This window comes from Pithys albifrons, chromosome 2, assembly GCF_047495875.1.
Source record: "Pithys albifrons albifrons isolate INPA30051 chromosome 2, PitAlb_v1, whole genome shotgun sequence".
In the NCBI taxonomy this organism is placed as follows: Eukaryota; Metazoa; Chordata; class Aves; order Passeriformes; family Thamnophilidae; genus Pithys; species Pithys albifrons.
Genome location: NC_092459.1, coordinates 25,643,286 through 25,668,668, shown reverse-complemented (window position 1 = coordinate 25,668,668; position 25,383 = coordinate 25,643,286). Strand labels below are relative to the sequence as shown.

The 25,383-nt window shown below is 35.0% G+C and overlaps 1 protein-coding gene across 1 annotated transcript in view; it reads left to right on the top strand.

Annotated features, from left to right (window-relative positions):
- EYS (eyes shut homolog) overlaps positions 1-25,383 on the top strand; it is a 782,127-nt gene that overhangs the window by 79,420 nt on the left and 677,324 nt on the right. The window contains exons 9-11 of the mRNA XM_071548512.1: positions 3,120-3,286; positions 10,978-11,231; positions 18,560-18,664. Coding sequence (XP_071404613.1) covers positions 3,120-3,286; positions 10,978-11,231; positions 18,560-18,664 — 526 coding nt within the window. The remainder of the gene's footprint in view (positions 1-3,119; positions 3,287-10,977; positions 11,232-18,559; positions 18,665-25,383) is intronic.

Below are 25,383 nucleotides of genomic sequence, written 5' to 3'. Positions count from 1 at the left end.
GTGTTTTCAAAATTTAAATGGATAGGGAATTTATTTTAGAATAGAGATAAAAATGCTAACTAGATTTGATGCTAAAAATGCATTCCATAGCTTTCATTTCAATTTAAAGCTGCTTTGATTGCACTGACATCTTAAAGGCTAACACCTTTCTTCACCATATAAAGTAACAAAACAACATAAGACTATAATAAATACAATGTTGTGATGATATTGAAATAATTCTCTTAGTTGTCTAAATTTTTTCTACATGTTTTTTCTTGAGTATAAACTTACTTGACCTATCTTAGCCTTCAGGGAATAGTAAACCTCAGGATAAACTCCAGCAAAAATGTGTAAATGAAAAAATTAAGAAAACATATAGAAATAAAACAAAAAAAGGTGAACTTTTCCCAAAGTATACTCATAGAAGTGGTTTTTTGCTTTTCCATAGAGCTGTGCTTTTCTTCAACAAGTTGTCCTATTGAATAAGTATCCTAAGGGAAGTGTAAAATTCAGTACTGAGAGCATAACGAAAATCTCTTCATTTAAAGTCAATTTAAAACTTAATAAAAGACAACTGAATATTAGAATATTTCTGCCAAGAACTATTATTACAAATCTTAATGACATTATAAAGAGATTCAGGCTCATTCAAACTGAAGTACTAGTGCATTAGCTCTTCTTCTATGCACCATTTTCTTTAGAAACCAATTGGTTGGAAGGAGCGGTCTTAAGTGCTTTGAAATGAAAATGTAGTTATCCGTATTCACACTGGCAAAATTTCCATGGAAATGAAAACGGATCCTAGAAGTAAAATGAGAAATGGAGTATTCATTCAGACTTAGAACTTTCTGTAATTTTGAAGAATACAGGAAGTACTGGTTTAGTAAGTAATATTAGTAATTAAAAACAAAAAGGAAAGAAGTTATTCCTGTCTTACATTTACCAATCTTTCATTATCTGCAGATTGAAAAGAAAGAAGCTTCTTATCTTCCCAGAGCATAGATGTATACATATATATAAAATATTCAAGGATAGATTGTGAATCAGCATTATAAATAAAATTTAAAAAAAAAAACAGTCTTGTTTTCCTGATGCAACAAATTCAGCTAAGTTATACGTAGATTTTGAGAACAGAAACAGTTGCTCTGATCTTTCACTGGAAAAATAACAGGCAAGTTCACTATCACCCATTCAAAACCCAGCACATTTTAAGGGCAGTTATAAAAGTGTTACTGTTAAAATAAATAATAAATGCCTCTTTCCAACTAAGTAATAAACTGATACATTGATATAATAACATTTAGTGGTTTAGGTTTTTTGAGATGTATCTTTTTTAACATTACAACTTAAGAAGATTAAATAACCACATTTATTACCAATTGCTTATTCAATTAAACATTTTGGAAAAAAAAAGTCCAACATGTAAATAAAAATCTCTTTATATATGTGGTGAGTTGACCCTGGCTGGATGCCAAGCACCCACTAAAACAGTTCTATCATTCCCCTCCGAAACTGGACAGGGGAGAGAAAACATAATGAAGGGCTCATTAGTTAAGGACAGAGAGAGATCACTCACTGATTCCTGTCATGGGCAAAACAGGCGCGACTTAGGGAAATAAGTTGAATTTATTACTAATCAAATTCAGAGCAGGATAATGAGGAGTAAAATAAATTGTAAAAAGCACCTTCTTTCCACTCCTCCGTCCTTCCTAGGTGTGGTGAGTTAACCTTGACTGGATGCCGAGTTCTCACCAAGACGTGCCCCTTCACAGCTGAACAGGGGAGAGAAAATAAGATGTGGAACAACTCCAGATTATTCTAGGTTGAAATAAAGCAGTTTCATAAAGCAAAGTGAAAGTTTGCATGCACACAAGCAAAGGGGAAAAAAAATAGGCTTATTTTCTACTCCCTATCATGAAATTATGTTCAGCCACTGCCCAGGAAACAGGGCTTAGGACATGCAGTGGTTGTTCTGGAAGGCAAACATTTTAAATAATAAATACTCCCACTTCCCCCTCCCTTCCTTAGCTTTTGTATCCAAGCAGACATCATATGATCTGCAATATCCCTTTGGTTAGTGTGAGTCAGCTGTCCTAGTTATGTTCCCTCCCAGGCTCTTACCCACCTGTAACTTCTGGATGGAGTGGAGTAAAGGAATGTTGAGAGACAGTGCTGATGCTGTGCCAGCCCTGCTCAGCAGTAGCTAAAACATTGGTGTGTTATCATCACCTTTCTAGCTACCAATGCAAAGCACAGCTTTGAAGGTTCTTACAGGGAACTCCTTCTCAGCCAGATCCAATAAGTGGGGTTTAACTTTAATCCCGATTTTCTACCACCTCTCCCCCACAGCAGTGCAGGCATATGAAGAACAGAGGTCAGTCGGTTCTTCATGTGTTATTTCTTGCCACTGCTTCCTCCTCAGGGAGAGGAGCCCTTCCCCACATTCATCATGGGATCCTTACTACAGGAGACAGTCCTCCACAAACCTCTGCAATGCAAGTCCTTTCCATGGGCTGCAGTTCCTCATTAACTGCTACAGCCTAGGTCCCGAGTGTAGTCCTTCAGGAACAGGCTGCTCCAGCATGGATCTCCCATAAGGTAAAAAGTAGTGCCAGCAAACTTACCCTTCCCACAGGGTCACAGCCTTCTTTTGGACATCCAGCTGCTCTGGCATGGGTCTCTTCCACAGGCTGCAGGTGGATATCTGTCCCACCATGGACCTCCATGGGCTGCAGTGGGACAGCCTAATTCACCATGGTTTTCACCACAGGTTGCAGGGGAATCTCTGCTGCGGTGCCTGAAGCACCTCCTCCTCCTCCTCCTTGTTCCCTGCCCTTGGTGTCTGCATAGTTGTTTCTCTCACATATGCTCATTCCTGTCTTCTGTGTCTGAAATTACATCTGTGCAGTAACTTTTTTTGTGTCTTAAATATGTTACCACAAAGGTGCCACCACTGTCACTGATGGGCTCAACCTTGGCCAGTGGCAGGTCTGTCCTGGAGCCAGCTGGCATTGGCTCTCTCAGACACGGGAGAAGCTTCTGGCAGCTTCACAGAGAAACCACCGCTTATGGCCCTCTCATTAACAAAATCTGGCCACATAAACTTAATATAATGTGTTTGTAATTCTCCTCTTTAGGTGTGTGCAAATGGAGGTAGTTGCTTCTACGATGAAGAAAACCAGAGATCTCACTGTGTCTGTGTTCTTGGATGGACAGGAAAAACATGCCTAGAGAATATTGATGAGTGTGAGGTAAACCAGTGCCAACATGGAGCCACATGTGAAGATGGAATTAATAAATACAGGTACTAACATGATACATTCATAAAGAATTTTATGCCATATAAAAATACTTTTCCTTTCAAAAATGCTTACAAAAGGATTTGCTAATGCAGTAACACTATTTTCATATTTTACAATGCCATGGAATATTAACTTTCAATAAGGTTGTGTATTTAGTAAAGCTGTGTAGACGGAAGTTTTGCACAGGAAGAACTCACAGATACTCCTCTTTGCTGGCCAAAAAAGTTAAACTGATTATGCAAAATCTCAAGTAAACAAATGATCTATTTTAGTAAATGATAAATGCTTTTTATGAGCCTGGGCTGTGACATAGAGTGGCTTTTCTTATTAAAATCTGAATTACAATTTACTATAATTTTAGGTACTGACAAAACTGTAAAGTATGTGTTTTCCTTAGTGAGCTGTAACATGTTGTACATATTTGAAAATGAGATTTTACAAAAGTACAATGAAAAAAATAAATGGAAAAGGGTTTCTTCAATAAGCATAATTCAGTTGTTCTTATCAGATGTTATTTATTTATTTTTCCTCTACAAAATCCAGAATATCTGAAATCACTCCCTAATGTCTATGAATAGATTTTGAAAGGCTTTAATTCTATTCTCTGCCCTAGAATTAAAAGCACTGTAGTTAATCTGCTTTAGTGTTTCCTATCTAGATAAGATTGCAATAGCAGACAAAATAAAAATAGAGGCAATTAAAAATTTCTTCAACTCCACCTCTGTTTTCTGTAGTATCTTCTGTAAAAATAAATGAAATCACCAAATAAGCACACAAAAATAGATAAGTATATGATTTTCAGTATATCAGAGTTGAAAGGAATTTTTTGTCACAGAATCCTTACAAAGAATATATCATTCCTTTTCCACAGCTTGCAATCAGCTCTTGTATCAAATTACTGGACCATATTTTGACACTTTTATTTGCCTGATAGATCTCTGATTTTCCTTTCTATATTAGGAAAAGAATTCTTATAGAAGTAAAAAGCCAGGTTTAATTTACAAAATCTAGTAACATTTCCTAAGAAATCAGTAGGTTTGAAGATTTCTGGTAAGAAAGAACTTTTGATTTTAGCTTGCTAATCCACACTCAGTTTACTGACAGAAAACAATTCTTACTTTTTCATTCTTTGAAAGACAAATTAAATTCACAGATCATCTTTTTATCTAAGGAACAAGAACACATACGATTAAGATCCAAATCCTATATGGTCAGGGGTTTTTTAGCAGAGTATCTGACCCCCAAGAACAGAATCAATTATTTTGTCAAGGCAAGGAGTGTCTACTGTAGAATACCTGCTCTGTTAGAAGAGCATGTTTTTTTCTTAAATGCAGTGAACTATGTTTTTAGAGAACTGTACTAGGCCTGCCTTAAAAATAATGGTATTTCCCAAGTTATTGTAAGTAAAATAACAATCATTTCCCCTTTGTAATACAACATTAAAACCAAAAGAATACAAGAGGAAATGCTGAATGTAACTGCTATAGTCACCCACCTTTCTTAAAGACTTGCAACTTGCATTTTTATGCTAAAATGGATGTAATTTTTCATTAAAAAGTGCTGTATTTGATGCAAAGTAGTTTCAGGAAGATGTAAGAAAACTGTCAGCAGAATATATGGAGAATTGGGTCTGTAAGTGCCATTAAGAACCCGACAGAGATCCATTTTTAAAACCATTACAGTTACTCAAAACCTAACTTACTTATTAAGTGCAGATGATAAAGGTATGCCAAAATGTTATGTATTAGTTCTTTATCTATTTAAAATTAGTGTAAAATTCCCGACCTTTCTTTTAGTTAGGAAATGTTGAATTCTAAACTCATTATTAAACTTTGGTCATAATGTATTATTCCAGTGGTAGCTTAATATAGTCATGTTAACATGAAGAAAGAATGAAAAATATCCAGTTTAGCTTTAAGAAAATCCCCCTCTTTTCAGCTCTCACATTGTGCAAGTGATCAGTTTTTCTCAGATTGGAAATAAGCCCTCAGCTGAATATACTTTTCCTAACTTTCTGTGTCCTTACCTTGGCATATTCTTTCTCTCATCCCATTTTGAAATTACTGTTCCAGACAGTAGTGTCACATAGCTGAATATTTATATATGTGCAGAGTTTAGGAGGGGGAGTTGCTCTGGTTGAAGGAAGGGGGTTTTAAAACTAAGATATAGTGTCATTTTCTGTAAGGCTACATACTAAGAGCCACATAATAACAGTAAGAAGTCTTAGGAATTTTAATCCTTTGGTTTAGTGAGCCTTCTCTTACAACTAAAGTGGCCTCAATCACAGTGACAGAAACCCTGTAATTAATTCTAATGAATTGTTGCACTTCCAGCTGAGTCTGTGCTGTTTGAGATATCATAAAGTAAATTAATCTGCACGTATTTAAAATGATAACTTCTCTGAAGAATTACTGTTCCTGCCACTGGGTTGCAGGTGTAGCTGTCAGTATGAATCTGGCATATACCATGGAATAGACTAATTGCATCTACATGGCAAAAGAATTGCTTGACCTTTGGTCATACATACCTGAGAGAAAAAAGAGAGACAAGACTCATTACTTCAGTAAATAGAGACTGTTGCTACATTAAAGAAAAAAAAATCTTTCAAAAGAACCTGTATTATTTCATTACTTTCTGTGTAGGAGAAGAGAGAGAGAACTGAGTTAATATGGCTCAATAACAAGCATTTAATGAACAATTAAAGTGAAAGTAATCTTCAAGGAGTATATCCTCCTCTTTTTTAAATACCAGGGGGGATTTCTTGCATGTGTTCTTCAACCTTGTGAATTTATTCTTTGTTAACATTAGATTTTGGACAACTAAGATTCTAACTGAAATAATAATAATAGATATGTTACTGTAGTCTATTTAGTGAAAAAGAGTAGTAGAGGGAAGAGACAGAATTTAAAACTTCATGTAGTTTTCATTATCTGTTCTGTTTCCCATTTTTCTTCAGTCCAGTCTATTCTGATGTAGTCTTACACCCCCAAGAAAGTCCACAAAGGACTGAGAACCATTACATTAAGACTTTTGAAGCACCTGTGTTATAGGATTTACCACAGCCTAAAAGGCCATGATGAACTAATATATTTTTTAAATATGTTTTAGTCAATAGCTACAGCTCTGAGGTCAACATTTCATGAATTTTATGCATGAAAACTTCCCATTAAGAAATTAAATTTGGTGTATGGTAAAACTTGAATTGCCAACTCATTTTTCAGTATTCAGTATATATATGTCAGCACATACAATTAAAAGTTTAATTCATCTCAGTAAGTAAGAGTAAAGTGACACAGTGTAGAGTAAAATGCTTTAGAATATGAAACACTTTGCATGATGCCAGCATGATTGTGAAAGTAAATATAATTTAGATAAATTCTGAGTATCACAAGATTTAAATCTTCTATTATTTTATTCATCCTTGACTTTTTCCATTTTCTTCCAGCTGGATGAATGAACTGTTTGATTAGATTATTTTTTTTTATATCTAATTTTTCATTTTCAAGTTTATTCATCCTATACTCTATATGCAATTTAACTGCAGGACCTAGTTGGCAGTGCCATATAAACTTAGTACTGTGATATACGCAGTTTTCTGTAGCAGTAATAGGTTTCTCCCTCTAGAGAAAGAGAAGAAATACTTTTTCTCAATTTGCTACAACTCTAAAAGGTAGGTGAATATATGTCACAGTTTCTTAGGGAATATCTCTGCAATAAGTTATACAACACCTTTTCTGCAGAGAATATGGATACATATAAAACCCAAAAGTGAAACTAAATAACCTTTTATTCATTTATGAATGTGTGCAGAGTTCACATATCAATTGGAAAACAAAATAATTTATACTGAGTAAATGCAGATAATCTGCTTGTACTAATAACAACAACAACAATAGTAATTGTGGTAGTAGTAATAATAATAATAATAATAATAATAATAATAATAATAATAATAATAAAATCATAAATATTTTAAAACCTAAGTAGAAGGATTCTGGGTAGTCTTTGCTAATGTCAGGCTTCACTGCTTCTATATGCCTCCTGTATAGATATATAGTTAATATCTGGGTCATTTTCCAGAATAGATTAGCATAGCCACATCTTAAGTCTGGTCTTGGCTTTTTTCAGTAATTTTAAAGATTCATCTGATGTACACAGTTATTTACTTAATAGCACAAGTCACACTACATCTTTAATGCAGACAGTCTATGGTGACACTGTGACATCTGCACTGCCTGGATTAACTAATACCAATCTGCTGTTCTAGACCATTGGTGACAAAAAGTTCTATCCTACTCCATATTGGTGGGACCACATTGCTGCTATGGCATAACCATACACATTTTAGTAACACATTCCTTCTTAGACTAAATTCCATGACTGACTTATCTGCATCTCCATTTAACATTTATTTCACAGGCATATCAAATTATTGTGCAAAGCTATCTAGTTTTAGGCAGTGGAATAGTAACATGCAATCTTCTGCAAGATGTGTGTGGGAGCACAACAACCCACAATTGGGTAACTGTGGATAGTGTTTTCTACCCACTGCTAAAATCCATGTTTGTAGCAAAACCATAAGGGTATTTGTTTTCCCTCCTAGAATCTTTTACACTGAAAGTCTTTCTATGAACAAAAGAGGGCATATGTGAAGCTAAGAAAGTACTGTTATTCCCATTAATGTTAATACAAAACCTATGTTTCATATCTTACTTTTGTCTGGTGCCATGCTCATCCTTTCAATATTCTCACAGTTTGTAAGGTTGATATGTTAGTCCTCCTTAAGAGAGAGGCTGGGAGATAACATTAACATCTTCTGGTCTTCACTGGGAAGGGTGATACACACACACTAGAGGGGCCACATGCAGAGCCAAAGCTGGAGCAGGAGAGGCAGCAGCCTTTGGCCCAGGATAGGGATTAAACCAGTGACATCCATCCCAAGCCATGGAGGGGCTGAGCCCCTGCACTGAGGTGTCAGTTCAGCCCTCTGATAAGGACAAAAATGTTAAAGTGTGTGTACTTTTAATGTTTATGCATAATGAAATTTTATGGAAGTTGAAATTTGCATTTAGCTGTGTCATGGTTTAACACCACCAGCAGCCAGGCACCACGCTGCTGCACACTCACTCCCACACCAACAGGATGGAGGTGAGAATTGGAAGGATAAAAGCTAGAAAACTCATGTGTTGAGATAAAGACAGTTTAATAGGGAAAGCAAAAGTCACTCAAAGGAAAACAAGGAATTAGTTCACTGCTTCCCATGGGCAGGCAGGTGTTTGGCCACGTTCAAGACAGCAGGCCCCTATGATATGTCACAGTTACCTGGGAAGACAAACTTCATCCCTCCAAATGCCCCCCACTTCTTCCCCCAGCTTTATGTACTGAACAGGGTGATATATGGTATGGAATATCCATTTAGGTCACCTATCCTAGGGGTGTCTCCTCCCAGCCTACCATGCTCACCCAGCCTCCTTGTCACCATGGCAGTATGAACAGCAGAAAAGGCTTTGGCTCTGTGCAAGCACGTGTCAGCAATAACAAAAAATGTCTCTATATTACCAACCCTGTGTTCAGCACAAATCCAAAACACAGCCCCACACTAGCTACTGTGAAGAAAATTAACTCTACCCCAGCCAAAACCAGCACAGTAAAGTGAATATATGAGATGACTTTTGTGAACTACATTCATTTACAAAATTGAGAAATGCAATCAGCTGAAGCTTTTGAGAGGAGAGGAAGAGTTCTCCTTTGCTAAGAAGTGGTTGAGGCTGGAAGTATACCTGCTTGAGTTGGTACTGCAGTAGCAATGGATCTGTAAAGAAAAAGTGGTGGTGCAGAACTCACTCTAAGACCCCAGGCTCCCCTAATTAGCCCATTGAAAGAGCTTTATGTCAAAAAGATATAAGGCCCTAAAACCCATGTGACAGCTTTCTTAAAGAAGCCTTCAGTTCTCTTATAGCTTGAGGCAGAGAAAAAGTGCTATGATGTTTTCAGGAGGTCAAAATAACACAGTTTAACTGGCAAATTTTAGAAAATAAGGGAATTTGGCAAAAGTTTAATACAAACATTCAATCAATGTAAAGTATTTCAATAAGCAGTGACTTAGCAAACTCCAGCCTATTCAGGTTTAAGTTACTGAAATCAAGAAAAAGGGAATTAGAAGTAGTAAAGAAAAAGAGAGTGAACAAGAGAGAGAATTATAGCTTCCACTTTAGGTCCAGCGTAGAACCAGCTACTACAAATCCAAGGACAATAGGGCCATGACCATGAGGAGGCCTCATGATGTTGGTTTTATTTGGTCTGAGCTCCTGTGGCCACACTCCCCCCAGGTGGAGCTTGTGGTCTGCCAAGCCTTTGGGATCTGAGTTAGGGGCTCCAGGGGGTGTGGTGTAGGATTTCAGGTATGCCAGTTACTGACAGCTGCCCAAGTGGCTCTCAAGGAGGTGGGGTATCAGGGTAGAGCACCATTCCACCTGGAAGGAATCCAATCTGCCCCTCCTGCCCCCCGCCCTGAATTATTTCAAGCTATTGATAATTTTAATAAGGTTTTTTCAGTTTTTCACAATTGCTACCACACTGTACAAGATATGGAGGGCTTACTTCAAGGAAGCTCTCTTTTAGTCCATGGACTAAAAACTCATTAGCAGTTGGTGTCCATTAGCAGTACTCCAAGGCTTACAGATACTGATTTAATTTCCATATGTCTTTCATAAAAAAATGCAGAAATAATAAGCCAGGACAAAAGCAAACAGCCACATGAACAACCCCTTCTGTTAAAATTAAGGGAAAAAATATGCTTTCTGCCAGATGGATCAACAGAGAAAATTACTATAATCAAGGCTTTCTTCTTTCTATCTTCTAGATAGCATCTCTGTGGAGCAAGAAGATGTAAGATTACTGTAAAATTCTCTCCTCCTTTGTGAGGAGACCTCTGGACATGATAAGGAAAGGATCAGTCAAAGAATATATTGCCAAATAGGGGGGACTTTCTAATTTTATGATACGTGAGTCAGCTATGAGATAATCTAGATTTTCATTCACACATTAAAAGAAAAAAAGGCAGAAAAATAAGTATGAGGAAGTCCTCTCCAGCCCTATACAATTATGTTTCATCACACATTTGAGGAAAAAAATCTTGAACAATTCCTATAAAATTATATAGATTCTTTTTCAGTTACAGATATAAATTGCAGCTTTATTTTTCTAGCAATAGAGCATTTTTATGCTGATTTTACATCCAGAGAAAACAGGATGTAATATTGTTTCTTCTTAGTCATATTGCAGGAAGCAACTAGTTATTTTTTCAGCCAAACCCCAAAACATTAAAGTGCATAATATGCATATTTACAGGAGTTTTATTTTTTAATATTTTCATTTGAAGTTTAATATTAAAACTTATAGAACTACTAGTTTGTCCCATGTAAATAGTTAAGATTTTCCTTATTGTTCAGCTTTATTCAATTATTGCTAGCTGTCTATGTGAAATTAAGTTACTTAGTGATGAAGTAAACTTAAAGAAAAAAGATTGAAAAAAATGTGCTTAATTTGCGGGTGTTTCAAAGCAAGAATATTGTTAACATTATTAACATTATGGACATATATATTCTAGACTGGTGATTTTGTGTTCTTTGGGTTTTTTTCCATCCTGTCTCCTCGCCGCCCCTCCCCTCACCTGCCCTCCTCTCCATAACAGGTGCATATGTCCCCTTGGCTACACTGGAACATTTTGTGAACTTGATATCGACAATTGCATTGGAAACCGGTGCTCTGAATATGGATTCTGCCAGGACCACTTGCATAATTACAGCTGTAATTGTGTGCCTGGATATGAAGGACTCTTCTGTGAAGTTGAAATTAATGAATGCTCAAGTTCACCTTGCAAAAATGGAGCTACTTGTATGGATTTAAGTGGCCACTTTTCTTGTCATTGTACCGCTGGGTTCAAAGGTAAGTTTTGTCTTTTGAAGTGCCTTTTATTACAAATGTGAATGTCCCATTCTATGTAAGCACTGTTTATATGATTGTTTAATGGCAATTATATATATATAAAAATATGCATATATTTGCATGTTTTTATGATTTACAAGACTTTTAGCTGAATCCTCTATGCCACTAAGTAAAACAAATCTTGAAGGAAAATACTTGAAATTATATGAAAGCCAAACCTTTTTGACACAAGTAAGTTTAAGAAGACTTAATCCCTTATACAAATGAAGTCTAGAACAGCTGCTTGACATCCTAATACATAATGACAATTGAGGCTGTTACTGGGGACCAGCAAGGTCAAGGCTGCTCCATGAGAGGAAGCACAAAACTGGATCCAAGGTTAATCCCAGTGCAGGCATTGCCATCCCTGAGCAAGGCACAATCCTGCAGCATCTGAACAGGGCAGTCAGAGCCAGTGTCTGATAACTGGGTCCCTCACAAGCCCCAGGCATTACAAGTAATGGGCCAGATCCATGGTCAGTCCAGGAAAACAAGTCAAAAAGAACAGAAGGCAGAAACAGAGAGAAATCTGTAATATACATACAAGGGGCCCATCAAAAAGGAAAAAATAAAATTACTTACACATTCATTCATGAGACAGGACCAGAGGCAGGGCTGGAAACTGGTGCATTTACAGAATAGCTCAGGCCAGATCTGGGTACCTATATTTGAGCTGAAAGTGAACTCATTGACAATGAACAGGGTGTGCAGGAAAGTCCTAGATGAGGCTGCTTCAGGCAACTGATGTAGTGCTCTCAGGGCTCTGATAGCTTCTTTATAGGAATTCCATGAAACAGAAATATCTGGAATGATTAATTTTTTTATTTTTTTTTTCTTTCAAAAGGACATGTAGTGGGTTGACCTTGGCTGGACATGAAGTGCCCACCCAGCCGGTCTGTCACTCCCCTTCCCAGCTGGACAGGGGAGGGAAAAGATGGAAATGACTCGTGGGTTTGGATAAGGTAGTTTACTAAGGCAAAAGTGGAAGCTTGCATGCTCACAAGAGAAATGGAAACTAACAAGATTAATTTTCTACTTCCCACCATCAGCGATGTCCAGCCACTTCCCAAGAAGCAGGGCTTGACCAACATATAATGGTTTCTTAGCAGACAGCCATTGGAAACAACTAAGTCTCCTCTTCCTGCTCCTTTCCTTAGCTTTTATATCTGAGCTGAAGTCATACGGTATGGAATATCCCTTTAGTTAGTTTGGGTCAGCTGGCCTGGTTGTCTCGTCCCAGAATCTTGCCCTCGACTAGGGAAGGAATGTCTTAGTGCTGACGCTGTGCTCAGCAGTTGCCAAAATACTGATGTGTTATCAACACCCTTCTAGCTACCAATGCCAAGCACTGTGAGGGCTACCATGGGGAAATGAACTCCATCTCGTCCAGACCCAATGCAGGAAGGCAGTTGGTTTCAGTTGGTTTGTTCTCACACCATTTCTGCATTTGAAACACCTGGTTCCATTTCCATTCATGGAGGTCCTGTCTTAATAGGGCTAGGCCATCCTGCAAGTACGGCTCATGTCTGCTCCCACATTTCCACTGCCCAACAAGTCTGGGCTGTGGGTGTGGCTCAGAGCACTGGGCAGTGCAGCCTCTGAAGGGGTTCTGGCAGTTTTTTTCTGCTGGGGAAAAGTGATTGCTGCTGGCACTTTGTGCCAGTTCAGCCTGTCTGTCAGATGTACAACCTAATCCCATGGAGAGAGATGAGCTGGAATCTTGGCACTTTACATTTGAAGAGTCACATACTTTCCTGAGTTAAAACTCTTTCATAGACACTAAGCCAATGGAGTGGTCATATAAATCACTTTCAATCTGTAGTAAGGATTACACTGCATGAGGTGAATAAAAATTACATTTGTTTTGCATTTTCAACTTCTACAATTCTTACACAGAAAAAAACTTGAAGAAAAGAAAAACAAAAAAATGACCAGTTGTGTAGAGCAACAAAGTTGAGAAATGGAAATGTCTGTCAAGTTCACTAAAGGCTCACCTGGAGTGCCTTCCTTCCTTTTTCGTAACTGCATATTCTGCAAAGTAAGCAGAAACATTACTCAGGTTGATACCTCTCTTATCTAACAGAATAACTTATGTTGCTTAGCAAGCAACAAAATTACACAATTTATTATCAGGTATATGACTAGAATGCTTTATATCTATACATATTTTACAAAATGATGGACCGTAAGGCAGGAATGTTGTAAAGACAATCCTCAAATAAATTGTTAGTGCTTTGGATACTACTTGAACTTTATAAAACCCTTGCAGTTTGGGGCTTTTTAGCAGTACTTCATTAAGTTTAAATTAGGTAGAATTTCAAATCATTTGCTTTTCATCTGGTCTCAGAATGAAAAGATTCATTTGATGTCTTGAATATAACCCCAAGTGAGGAGTTTTACTTTAAGAATATATTCTTTAACATCCTTTTCTTAATTGTGGTCATTCTGTCTGCCTTTGCATCATCAAACTTTATTTTCTGTTTTGCCTATAAAACGAAAGTTGGTATAAAAAGTATTTAAAGGAAACCTTGTATGTTGATATTTTTTTTGTGTGTTTTGTGATACAAACAGAGATGTTACGGTAGTGCTGGCATTTAATAATAGATAGTTTAAATATATTCTGTATTATGTTAAGAAAATAAGATCTCAAATTATTTGAGTTTTATTCTAATGCCTGAATATTATATTTGAGAATGGTATGAAATAAACTTATTCTGATATCAGAAGAAAACTCAGTTTTCTGGATATTATGCGAAGTCAAACAATAGTTCAATAAGTTCATATAAAGTATGAAGTCAATGTCCTTAAGCAGAAATAAACATCCAAAGTCTGAATCACTCAAAAGTGCAAACTTTTAATCTAGTGATTTTAAAGAGTTGAACTTTTGAAGTGAAATAATATTTAATGAGACTTCATCCATCAGACTTATGAAAAGCAATGGGTTTTTTTTCTTTTCTTTGATCTTGTTGTATTTACCTGAGAACTTCAGAATCTCCCCATTTGCTAAAATAGCATGATTATTTTAAATAGAGTAAGTGATGCCGATTATACTGGTGGAGGATGAAATATCTTTGCTAATTTTTTAGCACGCACTTACTCAGGTACTTAGGCTTCTCAAGAGTTTTTTCCTCATGTAGAAAATGTTTCATGTATCATCAATATGTTGTTAGAAAATGTTGCTGCTAAGAGGCCATGCAATTTGCAAAAGTGTCAGACTTACCTGTAGTTGTTATATATTTTAAGAATACTACAATTTTGTACAACATAAAACATTCTATAGAGTTAATAGAAGTAGAATTGGCTCTTGGTAATTTTTATCTTCTCTTTGAACTTCAGAATTTGGTGACATGATCCCTGTAAAGGGTTTAAGAACTCAGACCTTAAGCTATCATTTATTACATAACATTTTTAGTAATTTTGTTTGAATGCGTTGTATTAATGTTAACCTTAAAATGTGAAACAACAAAATATTTATATTAACATATTTTGATGGTGAAAGCAACTTGTAACCAATTAATGATTTTTATCTGATGTTCAAAGGCTCTCATCATATATTTGAAATGAGTAAAGGTGAGCTGCATACTGAAAACAAACCAGGTTTCTTTGTATCTGTCCAGCTTTTTTCATGTCCTGAATACTCGTAAAATATGTCTCACAGTAGCTTCATAGATACTTTGATTCTCTCAGAAATATTTTTAAAATACTGCCCATATATTATCTTTGTACTCTGAGAGTATACATTTTTAAATTCCCTTAGCAATTGTTTGCAAGAAATTTTGAGATATGCCTTTTTTCAGGTGTAACTATCAGTTTAATGACACTTCATGTTATAGCATACAATTGGAAGGGCTAGTCATCATCTACAGTACACAAAAAGCAATTACCTTTATTTTCACTGCATGTACATTTTATTGGCAGAAATTGCACATGAAGGATTTTCCAAGTTTTATCATGATTTGCAGAAAAAAAAATTCTTCTAGCCTTTTCTATGTTTTTACAGAATTACCAAAACTGCACTGTTAACTTTTAGATGAAAAATAATATAATTTTTTAATATCTGTAAATAGTACATTTTCCAGTGGCTAAATAGCTAAATTGGACAGAAGAAATGGTAGCAGAGATGCATAGAAAAAAAATTCTTAACTGTATGTGTCAAAAATACTTCAAGTTTATCAGGAGGAAAACTCCAATGAACTATCTGTTTTTAATGTGTTAACAGCTTTTTCAACTCAGTTATTTGAGAAAGTTAGGTATCTTTTTAAATCTATTTGTGAGTACTGCTAGCTAGCACAACTTGTGAATCAGGCAGTAGTTTTCACAAATATATTCATTAGTTATAAGAAAGGCACTCTCAATGCTTGATAACTCAGATGAGATTCAGTGCATGTAATTGCTTCTTTGTCAGCTGAAGTAATTTAGCTGTAATAACATAAAATCAGTGCCTTTTTTCCCCTCCATTTTCTTCTTCTAAATGAAGAACAGAATTCATCATGGCCATAGGTATAAAAAACAAAATACACAAAACCAGATCATTTTCTGTTAAACAATGTGTGTCTCTACTGTACAGCATTATTTTGTATATTTGGGACTAATTATCTAAATCAGACTAAAACTGTTAATGGATGATGTTGTGTAATACAGACTAAGAAACACTCAGAATACACTCAGAAACACTAAGAATACACTCAGAAACACCATAGTCATTGTACTCTTAAAATAATGGGAGTTAGTGGCAAGATACCATAAGTTAGACTCATTCTGATGCTACGTGTGAGAATTCCTTAGCTATACATTATAGAAGATATTTCTTCTTTTTCCAAATGAAGACAGAAAATAAATTATCTTTTTCTACATCTTTTCTCATTTTGACAGAATCATTATGCTTCCTGTCAAACTTGAAATGGAAAATGGCTTTGACTCCTTTCTCACCTTTTCTACATACAATTAGGTTTTCTTGCTATTCCTTAACACAGCTAAAGCTCCAACATTCATCTCATGTCCCAGATGCCTCTAACCTTCATTATTTCATCATCCTCTCAGGACTCCCCAGGCCTTGTAACATTTCATATAGTTCCACCAAAACATAGCCACAGAAGTAACCTTTTGATCAGGTACCATTTTGATTTTGATTTCCTTAAAGGCCTCACCTGCCCAGTAGAGGTTAGGTTTTTTGGTTTTTTTTCCTTATTTGGAATACTCCAGAGTAGTCCACAACTACCCTGTGTCTCTTTGTACTTTTGTCTTATTTCCTACCATGCCATCAGGATTTCCAGCCTCTTCATTTCATTTTTATAAAACTGTTGCAACTGTCTCTGTTTATTGTCCATTTCATCCCCTAAGGACTATTTTCTCCAAACTGAATACAGAACATACTGCATTAGATATTGATATTTAGTGAGCTGAATTTCACCCTAAATACTAAGTTTTAAAGTATAGATCTGAGTCAGAATTGTGCATATAGTTGAATCATTTTCCTGCTGAATGCCATGCCCCATTTCTTATCCCCGAAAGAAAAGAAAATCAAAGAAGACAGATGAGAACAGTTCACAAAGAATTGCAGCTATACCTGCTATATTCATGTATTAAAATTATGGTACTATTCAGTTCAGTAAGATACCTTTGCTGCCTTAGATTCAGAAAGAAAACAGAGCCATTTTTGCAAGGAGGCAGTAAGATATTCACAGATCTTTGATATCATCAGTAAATGAGGATGATCTCATTCCACTATTTCCCTTAAAATTGCATTTGCTTTACATTTTAACTATTCAAGAGAGGTGAAAAAATCTGTTTCAAGGACTTTTTCTGCTGCAACTTACCCATGGCTTGTGGCCAGATAATTTACTTTAGAGGAAACTCTATTTGCATTACTCTCCACCTGTCTATCCAGAAGAAAACAGATGCCAATGCATTTTTATTTATCTTCCTCTAAGGAGACCCACCATAATCAGAGATCTGAACTAGAAGGCATAAGGAATGCAAAATATCAGAATGAGATCAAGGTTTGCACATAGTGCTATTACTTTATCAGCATTTCAAAGAAAATTCTTAAAAAAATTACAGAACTTAAAAATGAATTTATATTTTGTTCAGTCCTTGCTGTCTGTAATACTCACTGATGCCATGGCATACACTAAGTAGCACTCAGCAGCTGCTCCTAGCAGATAGCTTTTTAGTTTACTGAGTTACCTGAGCTCTCCCTGGACTATGCTTGTGTCTCACCCTTTTCATCCATGTATCTTGAAGTCACACAGAAAATACAGAGATGTTTAGAGGCAGGAAAAAACCTTATAGGAGTCACAATGCCATAAATTTATGTGTGGAAGAGAATCTTGGTGCTACCTATGGGGCTTCTCCAGTGAAGACCTTTTGTACCTGCTAGATTCACAGAATACATGTTTTGAGAGCTGACTGTCTTGGTTCATATAATTCTATGAGAGGGTATGCATGTGTGCTGCAGATAAAAAACCAACTAGTTTCCACAGTGCAAAGAATTCAGAGAAATTTCAGCACGTGTTTTGTTTTTATCTTCACAGATAAGCCTAGCATGCTTTGTACACTGCTGACTTGTTAAAACTACTGAACGTGATTTGCTTCCATATTCCTATGGCTGGAAATACCTTCTCCTGTTAAAAATCAAAGCAACTCCTTTTGTAGATTACAAATCTACATTTCACTATACTCCTTTGCTTTTAATTATTTCATTCCCTGTCATTTGCATTTTGCCTCATTAAATGTTCCTTAGTGATTTTATCATCCTCTTTCTTTGTATTAAATGAAGAAAGAGAAATATCCAATATTACAGGAACAACAACTTGCTTTAGAAATAGGCTGAAGTGTACTGTTACATGTAACTGTCTGTAAATTAATATTGGCCTGATTTTCATATGCAATGATACTTTGTAATTCTTTCTTAAAGAAGTCAGAAAGTGAAATTATAGAAAATTATTGATAAAACTGTACAAAAATTTCATGAATACAGTAATTTCATATAATTGGGAAAAGATCTACGAGTATGTATGACCTCAGTAAGAAAACTCTCTTTTCCTGATTGTCGTTCTTCCAACTTTGCCTGTCAAAATAGACTTTCTTGTAACTAATGAAGGAGAAAAATGTGTGACATTCCGGATGTCTATCAGTAGTCCTATGTACTCAGTGAGGGTACCTTTGCCAGTGGGATCAGAATGTAAACTATGACAACCCACAGCCTTTTTTCATTACAAATATATACCTATGATTTGAATGTCAGCATATTTATTGTTTGTTTGTTTGTTTTTAATTTCAAATTTCAGGTGAAACGTGTTCTGTTCGCATGAAAGAATGTCTAGACAAACCCTGTTGGAATGGAGGAACATGTGAAGAGGACATAAATGGCTTCAAATGCAATTGCCCATTTGGTAAGTATTATATTTTTTAATCAAGGGATAGTTTGGAATAATGTGGGACTCCCACATTTGCTATCAAATGCTGTAAAGCCTTTTACAGTGAAAGCATTTTGCTTACATTTTGAAAGGTACAGAACTGCATATCAAGACTAAAAAAATAAATTTTTTCTTTTTAAATTTGCCATAATTAATTCTTATAAATAGTAAGTTGCATAGATTAAAAAGCACTTGTTGTACTCAAACAGACTGTTACCGAAATATGACAGAACAGAAGATTTTCAATTATTTAGTGCCTGTTTGTACAGACACCTTATAGCAACACGTTCTTTCAAAAAATATGGGGTTTAGGCAGCAAAATGTTGAAGTTGAGCAACCATACAATATCGTGGTTTTTGAAATAGTATTCTGCTGGCCACATTACTTATATCTAAAAGAACTGAACATTGCTCAAAAGTTTGCACGTTCTCAATCTGGTTGCCTGAGCATGCGCGCTTCATGGCATCTTAAGTATCCACAGTATTGTATAGGGATGGAAGATACGGTAGAGGATATAAGGGACATCCAAGATGGATCAGGCCAGGTGGTCAGTGAAATAAGAACAGTGTAAAAAGACCTATCAAAAATAAGGGAGAAAGGTATATAATGTTGAAGGTTTTGCTTTGCTAATTAAATATACACTGTTTAATTTGGGATTTTGCAAATTATTGTATATTGACTAAGAAAATATAGAAAATATTGGTCTAAAAATTCCTGACCCTAGAAATCCTTCTACCAGGATGAGCAGCTTTCTCAATTTTTTTGTTAAACATTTTGTCCAAAGTAGCCTGGGGTAGAGATTTTGCAATGGGTAAATATGGATGAAAAATTACTGGAAAATTCTGAGAACGTTTTTGTTTTGACATGTGCATTTGTAATCTCGTCATTACTATGGAAAATAAAATCAGACAAACTAATTTTATAGGGTTATGGGCTAAGAAGGCTTATAATAAAAGCATTTGAAAGATACTGATGGTGATCAGGGAAACCTGGAGATGTCAAAGTACTGAAATACAGGTTTCCAGCCATTCCTCTCAATTAGAACAACTGATTTTAAGAGGACTTTAATATTCTTAATACTAGAGATCCTTAAATGCTTTAAGGGTGGTATCCTGCTGAGTTGGGAACTGAAGACAATACTGAGTTATATCTTCAAAGGTAAGGTGATGCTTTCAAGTTTATTGCTTCACTGGGACAAATATAAGCATGTCAAGTGTTTCACTGAATAGGGGCTGTAGCAAAGCATTAACACAATCATCATCTCCTTTGTTCTTTTGACATTCTCACATACAATGCACTGCTTTGCCATCCAGTGTTTACTCTTGTTGGTGTTGCTAAAACTTTTACCCACAGTGAATTTTAAACAGAAGCATCCAGCATGTTCTTTCTCAGATCTGAGAGATCTCTTTCACAAAACTGAATGCATGTTAGAGTTAGGAAAGAAAATTGTTGTGACATTGTCTTCATAGATTGTTTGTGCCACTTTCTTGAAAGAAAAGTCAGTCTGTAATCTTTTCCTTATCCATTTAATTTTTATTATAATTCCTAGTGTGTGCCTTTCATCTGGAACAGAAATGAGTTTCATTCTATTGATTCTGTTAAAAAAACCCTCATGGTGAACTAGGAGTTATTCGTAGAAATGATCAATTATTTTTGAAAAGACTTAAGACCTGGTGTATTACAAATTGTAGCTCCATTATTAATATAATAGCAAACTGAATTAGGGAGAGAGAAAATTGCATAGTGATATGCACACCTAACCATGAGCTGAAAAGAGGACAATTTTAATCCAAATGTGATATAGATTCCATTTGTTCCCTAGGGTAACCTAATTAATATGTCAGTTCATATTCTCTAGATGAAGGTGTAGATAAACAAATGTAACCATCTCACAAATAAATTGCAATAATTAAATAATGTCTGTAAATTGCCTGAAAACAGAAATTGCTATGTTGCTGTATATTTTTACTGTTATCTCAGTTCTAACAAGAGTATCACTTCAAAAGATAACACAGCTAACTTGAGCTAATCTTTAAAGGAAAAATGATGATTTATACCTCCATACTTTCATTGACAACCAGTGTTCTACTGGAAAAAATAGGTTTTGCTTATCAAAGGAGCTACAGTTGCTGGCTTCTACTGAGCAAGTAACAATAAATAAGAAAAAAAAATATTGAATAACTCACATTTATTCAATAACAATAGACAAGGGAGCACAAAGAATTTGGATATGCCCTTATGATCAAGTTATTGTAAATGAAAATACTTGTATCTGCAACTGTCTGACTAGACCACCCATAGCTTGTTTTTCACTGCCTGTTTTACTTTGGAATACATTTTTATTCACTAGGTGTGTGGATGTTTTTTTGCACCTTTCTGCTTTGGCTGCTGTTCTGTAAAATAGTATCTGCATCTTATTTTTAGATGCATGATAATGCCTTCCCAAATTTACCTTTTCAATATTCTCAAATATCATCCAAATAATGAACATAAAGATTTTTCCTCTATCTTCAGTGGTGGCTCTATTTCTAATTTTATCAAAATTATTATTTTAAGAGGAATTGTAACTCTATTTTACTAGACAGAGCTTAAGATAACTTTATTGGCCAAAAAATATGTCTGCATCTCTCCCATGTAAGAAGCAAGCAGCACTATTTTTTTAACTTTCACTAAAAAAATTAGGAGTGATCACAGTTAGGAGTTACATACATAAAATTTCAGTGAATATTTTTTCTCTAAATTATGCCATAAAAATATTGTCATTTATTTGAGTGTATGAGATCATAAGTTCTCTTGATGTACAATTTAGAAGGAAAAGGATTAATTTCTTTTTCAGTTTTCCTGTCAGAAACATGCAATGCTAAGCTAAGATAGATCTAGAAGGAGTCCTGAAGAGTTTTGCATTAGCAATGGGTGAACATAGCTTAACGAATGGCCTTGGCATGACTTAACAGTGAAGAGATGCTGTGCAACAGTATACATAGAGTAAACCTGTATGTTTTGAAAGGAAAAGTGGGTTTTATCTTCTTTTATTTTATAGAGTTTCTTTATGCCAAGTGGATGTAAAAGTAGGACTTTTTATTGTAAATGTACGTATATACTTTTTTTTTAAAAGTCATTGGGTTACATATGTTATTCTCTATTGCATTTGGAAATGCATACCTGCCCCAATGAGAATGTGAACATGACGGTTGTAAGGATGGATTCTTCACAACACTGTGTGCTGTAGCCATTTGGTGGATCTGAAGACAGCAAGCTGATTAGCCTTATTAATAAGCAAGGTTCATTAACCCAACAAGAAAGTTATGGTAATGCTTACACTGCTTCTGATACTAACTAGGACCTTTCAGTTATTGTGTCTTTATAAGCTACTGTATTTAAGAAGTGCAGAGCTACTAACATTTTGCCATTGGGGGAGTTAAAAGAGTTCAGTTGTCAGATAAGATTTTTTGACTGAGCTTTGTAGTCTTCCATTTCTATTTTATTTGAGCAAGAGTTTGAAGTTGGAAATACATGTAGAATGAGCAACAGGACCTATGCTTTACCAGGGGAATCGTCCAACAGTCCAAGATGCAGTTTCCCATATTTATTTCTATATGAACGTTCCAAGACAGTCTCTATTTTTTGAAATTGTCATAAATTTAAGTGGGAAAATCTCAGTATTTTCTCCACTGGAAATTCTGAAATTGTCAGATTTTTTTTGCATATTTGCGTACGCAAATCCTCAATAGTCACTGTATTAATGCAAACCAAGACACACTAACATTGTGCCATTCTGTAATTAGGATATAAGAATTATTGAATTCATGCTTTTAGATGCAGCCAAAAAGAGAATTTTCTTACAATACTGATGTTCTTCAGTGTATTAAATATATTTTCATTATGTTTCAAAAGACAGAAGTATTTGAATTTTGGACAGCACCTTCCCGAGATTTTCTTCTTTTTTTTTGAGAAAAAAAAATTAAAATGCTTTAAAATAGATGCATTAAAGTTTTTGCTAAGTATGTAAAATATATTTCCTATTTTTTAATGGTTAATGATACTGCTATCTTATTTTTGATTACTTTAAAAAAGATATTGAAAAAGATTATTTGCATAGGTCATGAAAATATGAGTTCTTCATGGCATGCAAAATTTCAAGCATTTTATTTATTTCATTCAGTACTAAATAAAGAATAATTTAATAGGAAACTTCAATAGGAACCTTCCAAAATAAAATCTAAATGTGGGAATGTTTGTGTTATGTATGATCATTGAAAAGATAGTGAATAATGCCGGAATGATTTTTATTTATCTAAACCAAAATAGTGACTCTTCTTAATAACATTAGAATAATGAGATACACATCAAAACAGTTAAGCATAGACGTGGAAATTAATTTATCAGATAAAAATATTTAAGTAAATAAGATACATGAACAGATTTAAAGCATTACAGTAAAGAATATCTTAAAATTCTTGCAACATATTTTCTATTTTTACAGATCCAATTCTGCCCTCTTTATGGCAAAAATTTCCTGCTACTGAAATTTGAAGATTTTGCTATTCTTTCTAAATTCTTACTTTACTAATTCAATTCATATCTCATATGTACAGAAAACACTGTCTTTATAATATTGGTAGTTGTGCCTTCTCAACTTGAATGCCAGAAAAGCTGATTACCTATAAAAAAATCGGAAGAAATTCACAAAAGTTTCCAAAAGATAAATATTTTTAAGGAAGGACATGCGTACAAACTCATCCTCACTCTGTTAATGTAAGAAATGATAATTAAGTGCAAAGTAAAAGTAAAATTAGCACAGCAGGCTTCAGATCTCTTCTGGCTCAACTGCTCAAGTGAAATCAGGAGAACTTGCAAGTCTGCACATGTGAATGTGTGTTTGCTATTTATAATGCCTAAACATGCATTACTAATTTGAAAATTTTAGTGAGGAATGAATAGTGTCCTATTAAGTGAATCCCTTTCATTGTTTGCCACTCAGCATCCTATAAATACATTCACTATATTCTTAAAAGTACCTTGCAGGGACATAAGAAGAGCTTTAAAAGTGAAGAAAGGATATTTTGAAACAAAGTATGCTTTTTTTGAAAATATATATGTATTTCTGTCTTCAGAGTGTGTTTAGGGCTAAAATAATGCAAAATTAAAAAAAAAGCTCATGGCATAGAGGTTTCTTGTCCAAGATCTTACATACTTACATAAATATTTACATATTCATTTAATGATATTGACAGAATTACAGAATCACAAAACCATCGAGGCTGAAAGAGATCTTGAAGATTATTTAGTCCAACTGTCAACCTCATCCCTAAAACATATCTGCAAGTGCCACATCCACCTAGCTCTTGAACACTTCCAAAGATGGTGACTCCACCTCCTCCATGGGCAACTAATTCCAGTGCCGAACCACTCTTCCAGTGATTTTTTTTTTTTGGTCTAATATGTAGTCCTTTCACTTGAGAGATGGCAGAAGAGTGGTCCCCACCTCACCTGCTTTCTGGTTGCTGTAGAGAGCAATTAGATCCCACCTGAGCCTCTTCAAGGACACCTGACTTTACAAGAATTCAATACTGAGTAATGGGGAAGTGCATAAAAACTTGAATCTTACTTCTGGAAAACATTACATTTAGAAAGAGTCTGCTGTATTCCTTTTTCATCCACCTTTCCAGAGTCAGAAATGCAAATTACTTGGTAGGATTAAATATTACAGCAAACTTTTTTTTCATTCCAGAAAGAACACTCACATTTTAGAAACTAAGAGAATACCAATGAAGAAATCCTTCATCTACAAAAGCTGAAAAGAAGGAGAGCCTGAGGGTTAAAACAATGAACTTTGTTTTCTGCTAGTATTTTTACACACGATATTTAATACCACAAGTTATCCAAGTTTCTGATATAAGCTGCAGAAAGTTTTGAGCTGAGATATCTGTCACTGGCTTTGGCATATCTAAATCTGAACTCTAGCCTTCACCAGGACCGTTGGTGCTGCTTTAGGTGTGCCTTCTCTCTCTAGACAACTACCCAGATCTATCCAAAATGTTTCTCCATCCTACATAGTCTGTTAAAGTAGCCAAAAAGATTTAAATTATTGTTTCAGTTTTCAAACTTACATATAGACTTACTTCCTTCTTGAGTAGCATGATCGCTTTACCTGTAAAGAAATCAGAACTGTATGTATTTAGCAAATCAAAAATATAAACATTTAATTCCATATGCTAATTTTATGAAAATACACCTTATGCTTTATTATTTTCAAGTAGTTTAATGTCTTATCATGTGGCCAATTTTAATACTCAAACTGTTATTTTTATATGACAAATCTTCATCAGCTTTAAAAATAATTGATTAAATTCTCTATAGTACAGTCAAGTTATTACTTAGAAATTATTTCAGTTCTCCATCCTGCTGTTGATAAGATATTGTCACTAAATAGGATGAAATGAGGTCATTTAATCCTATAGATCATTAATTAATATAAATGTATTGCAGCATTGATGGAAATATGACACAAAAATAGGTAACTAGAAAAAATTATTTCCTTTTAGCCAATTTGGTTTTTTGGGGTTTTGTTTTTGTTTGTCTTTTTCTTTTTTCTTTTTTTGGACATTTGGTTTTAGAGTTTTTTTAAATTCCCTGTAGTATAGTCTAATTTTGCTAACACAATGTAAGCAGCTTATCCATCAAAAGGTACTAAA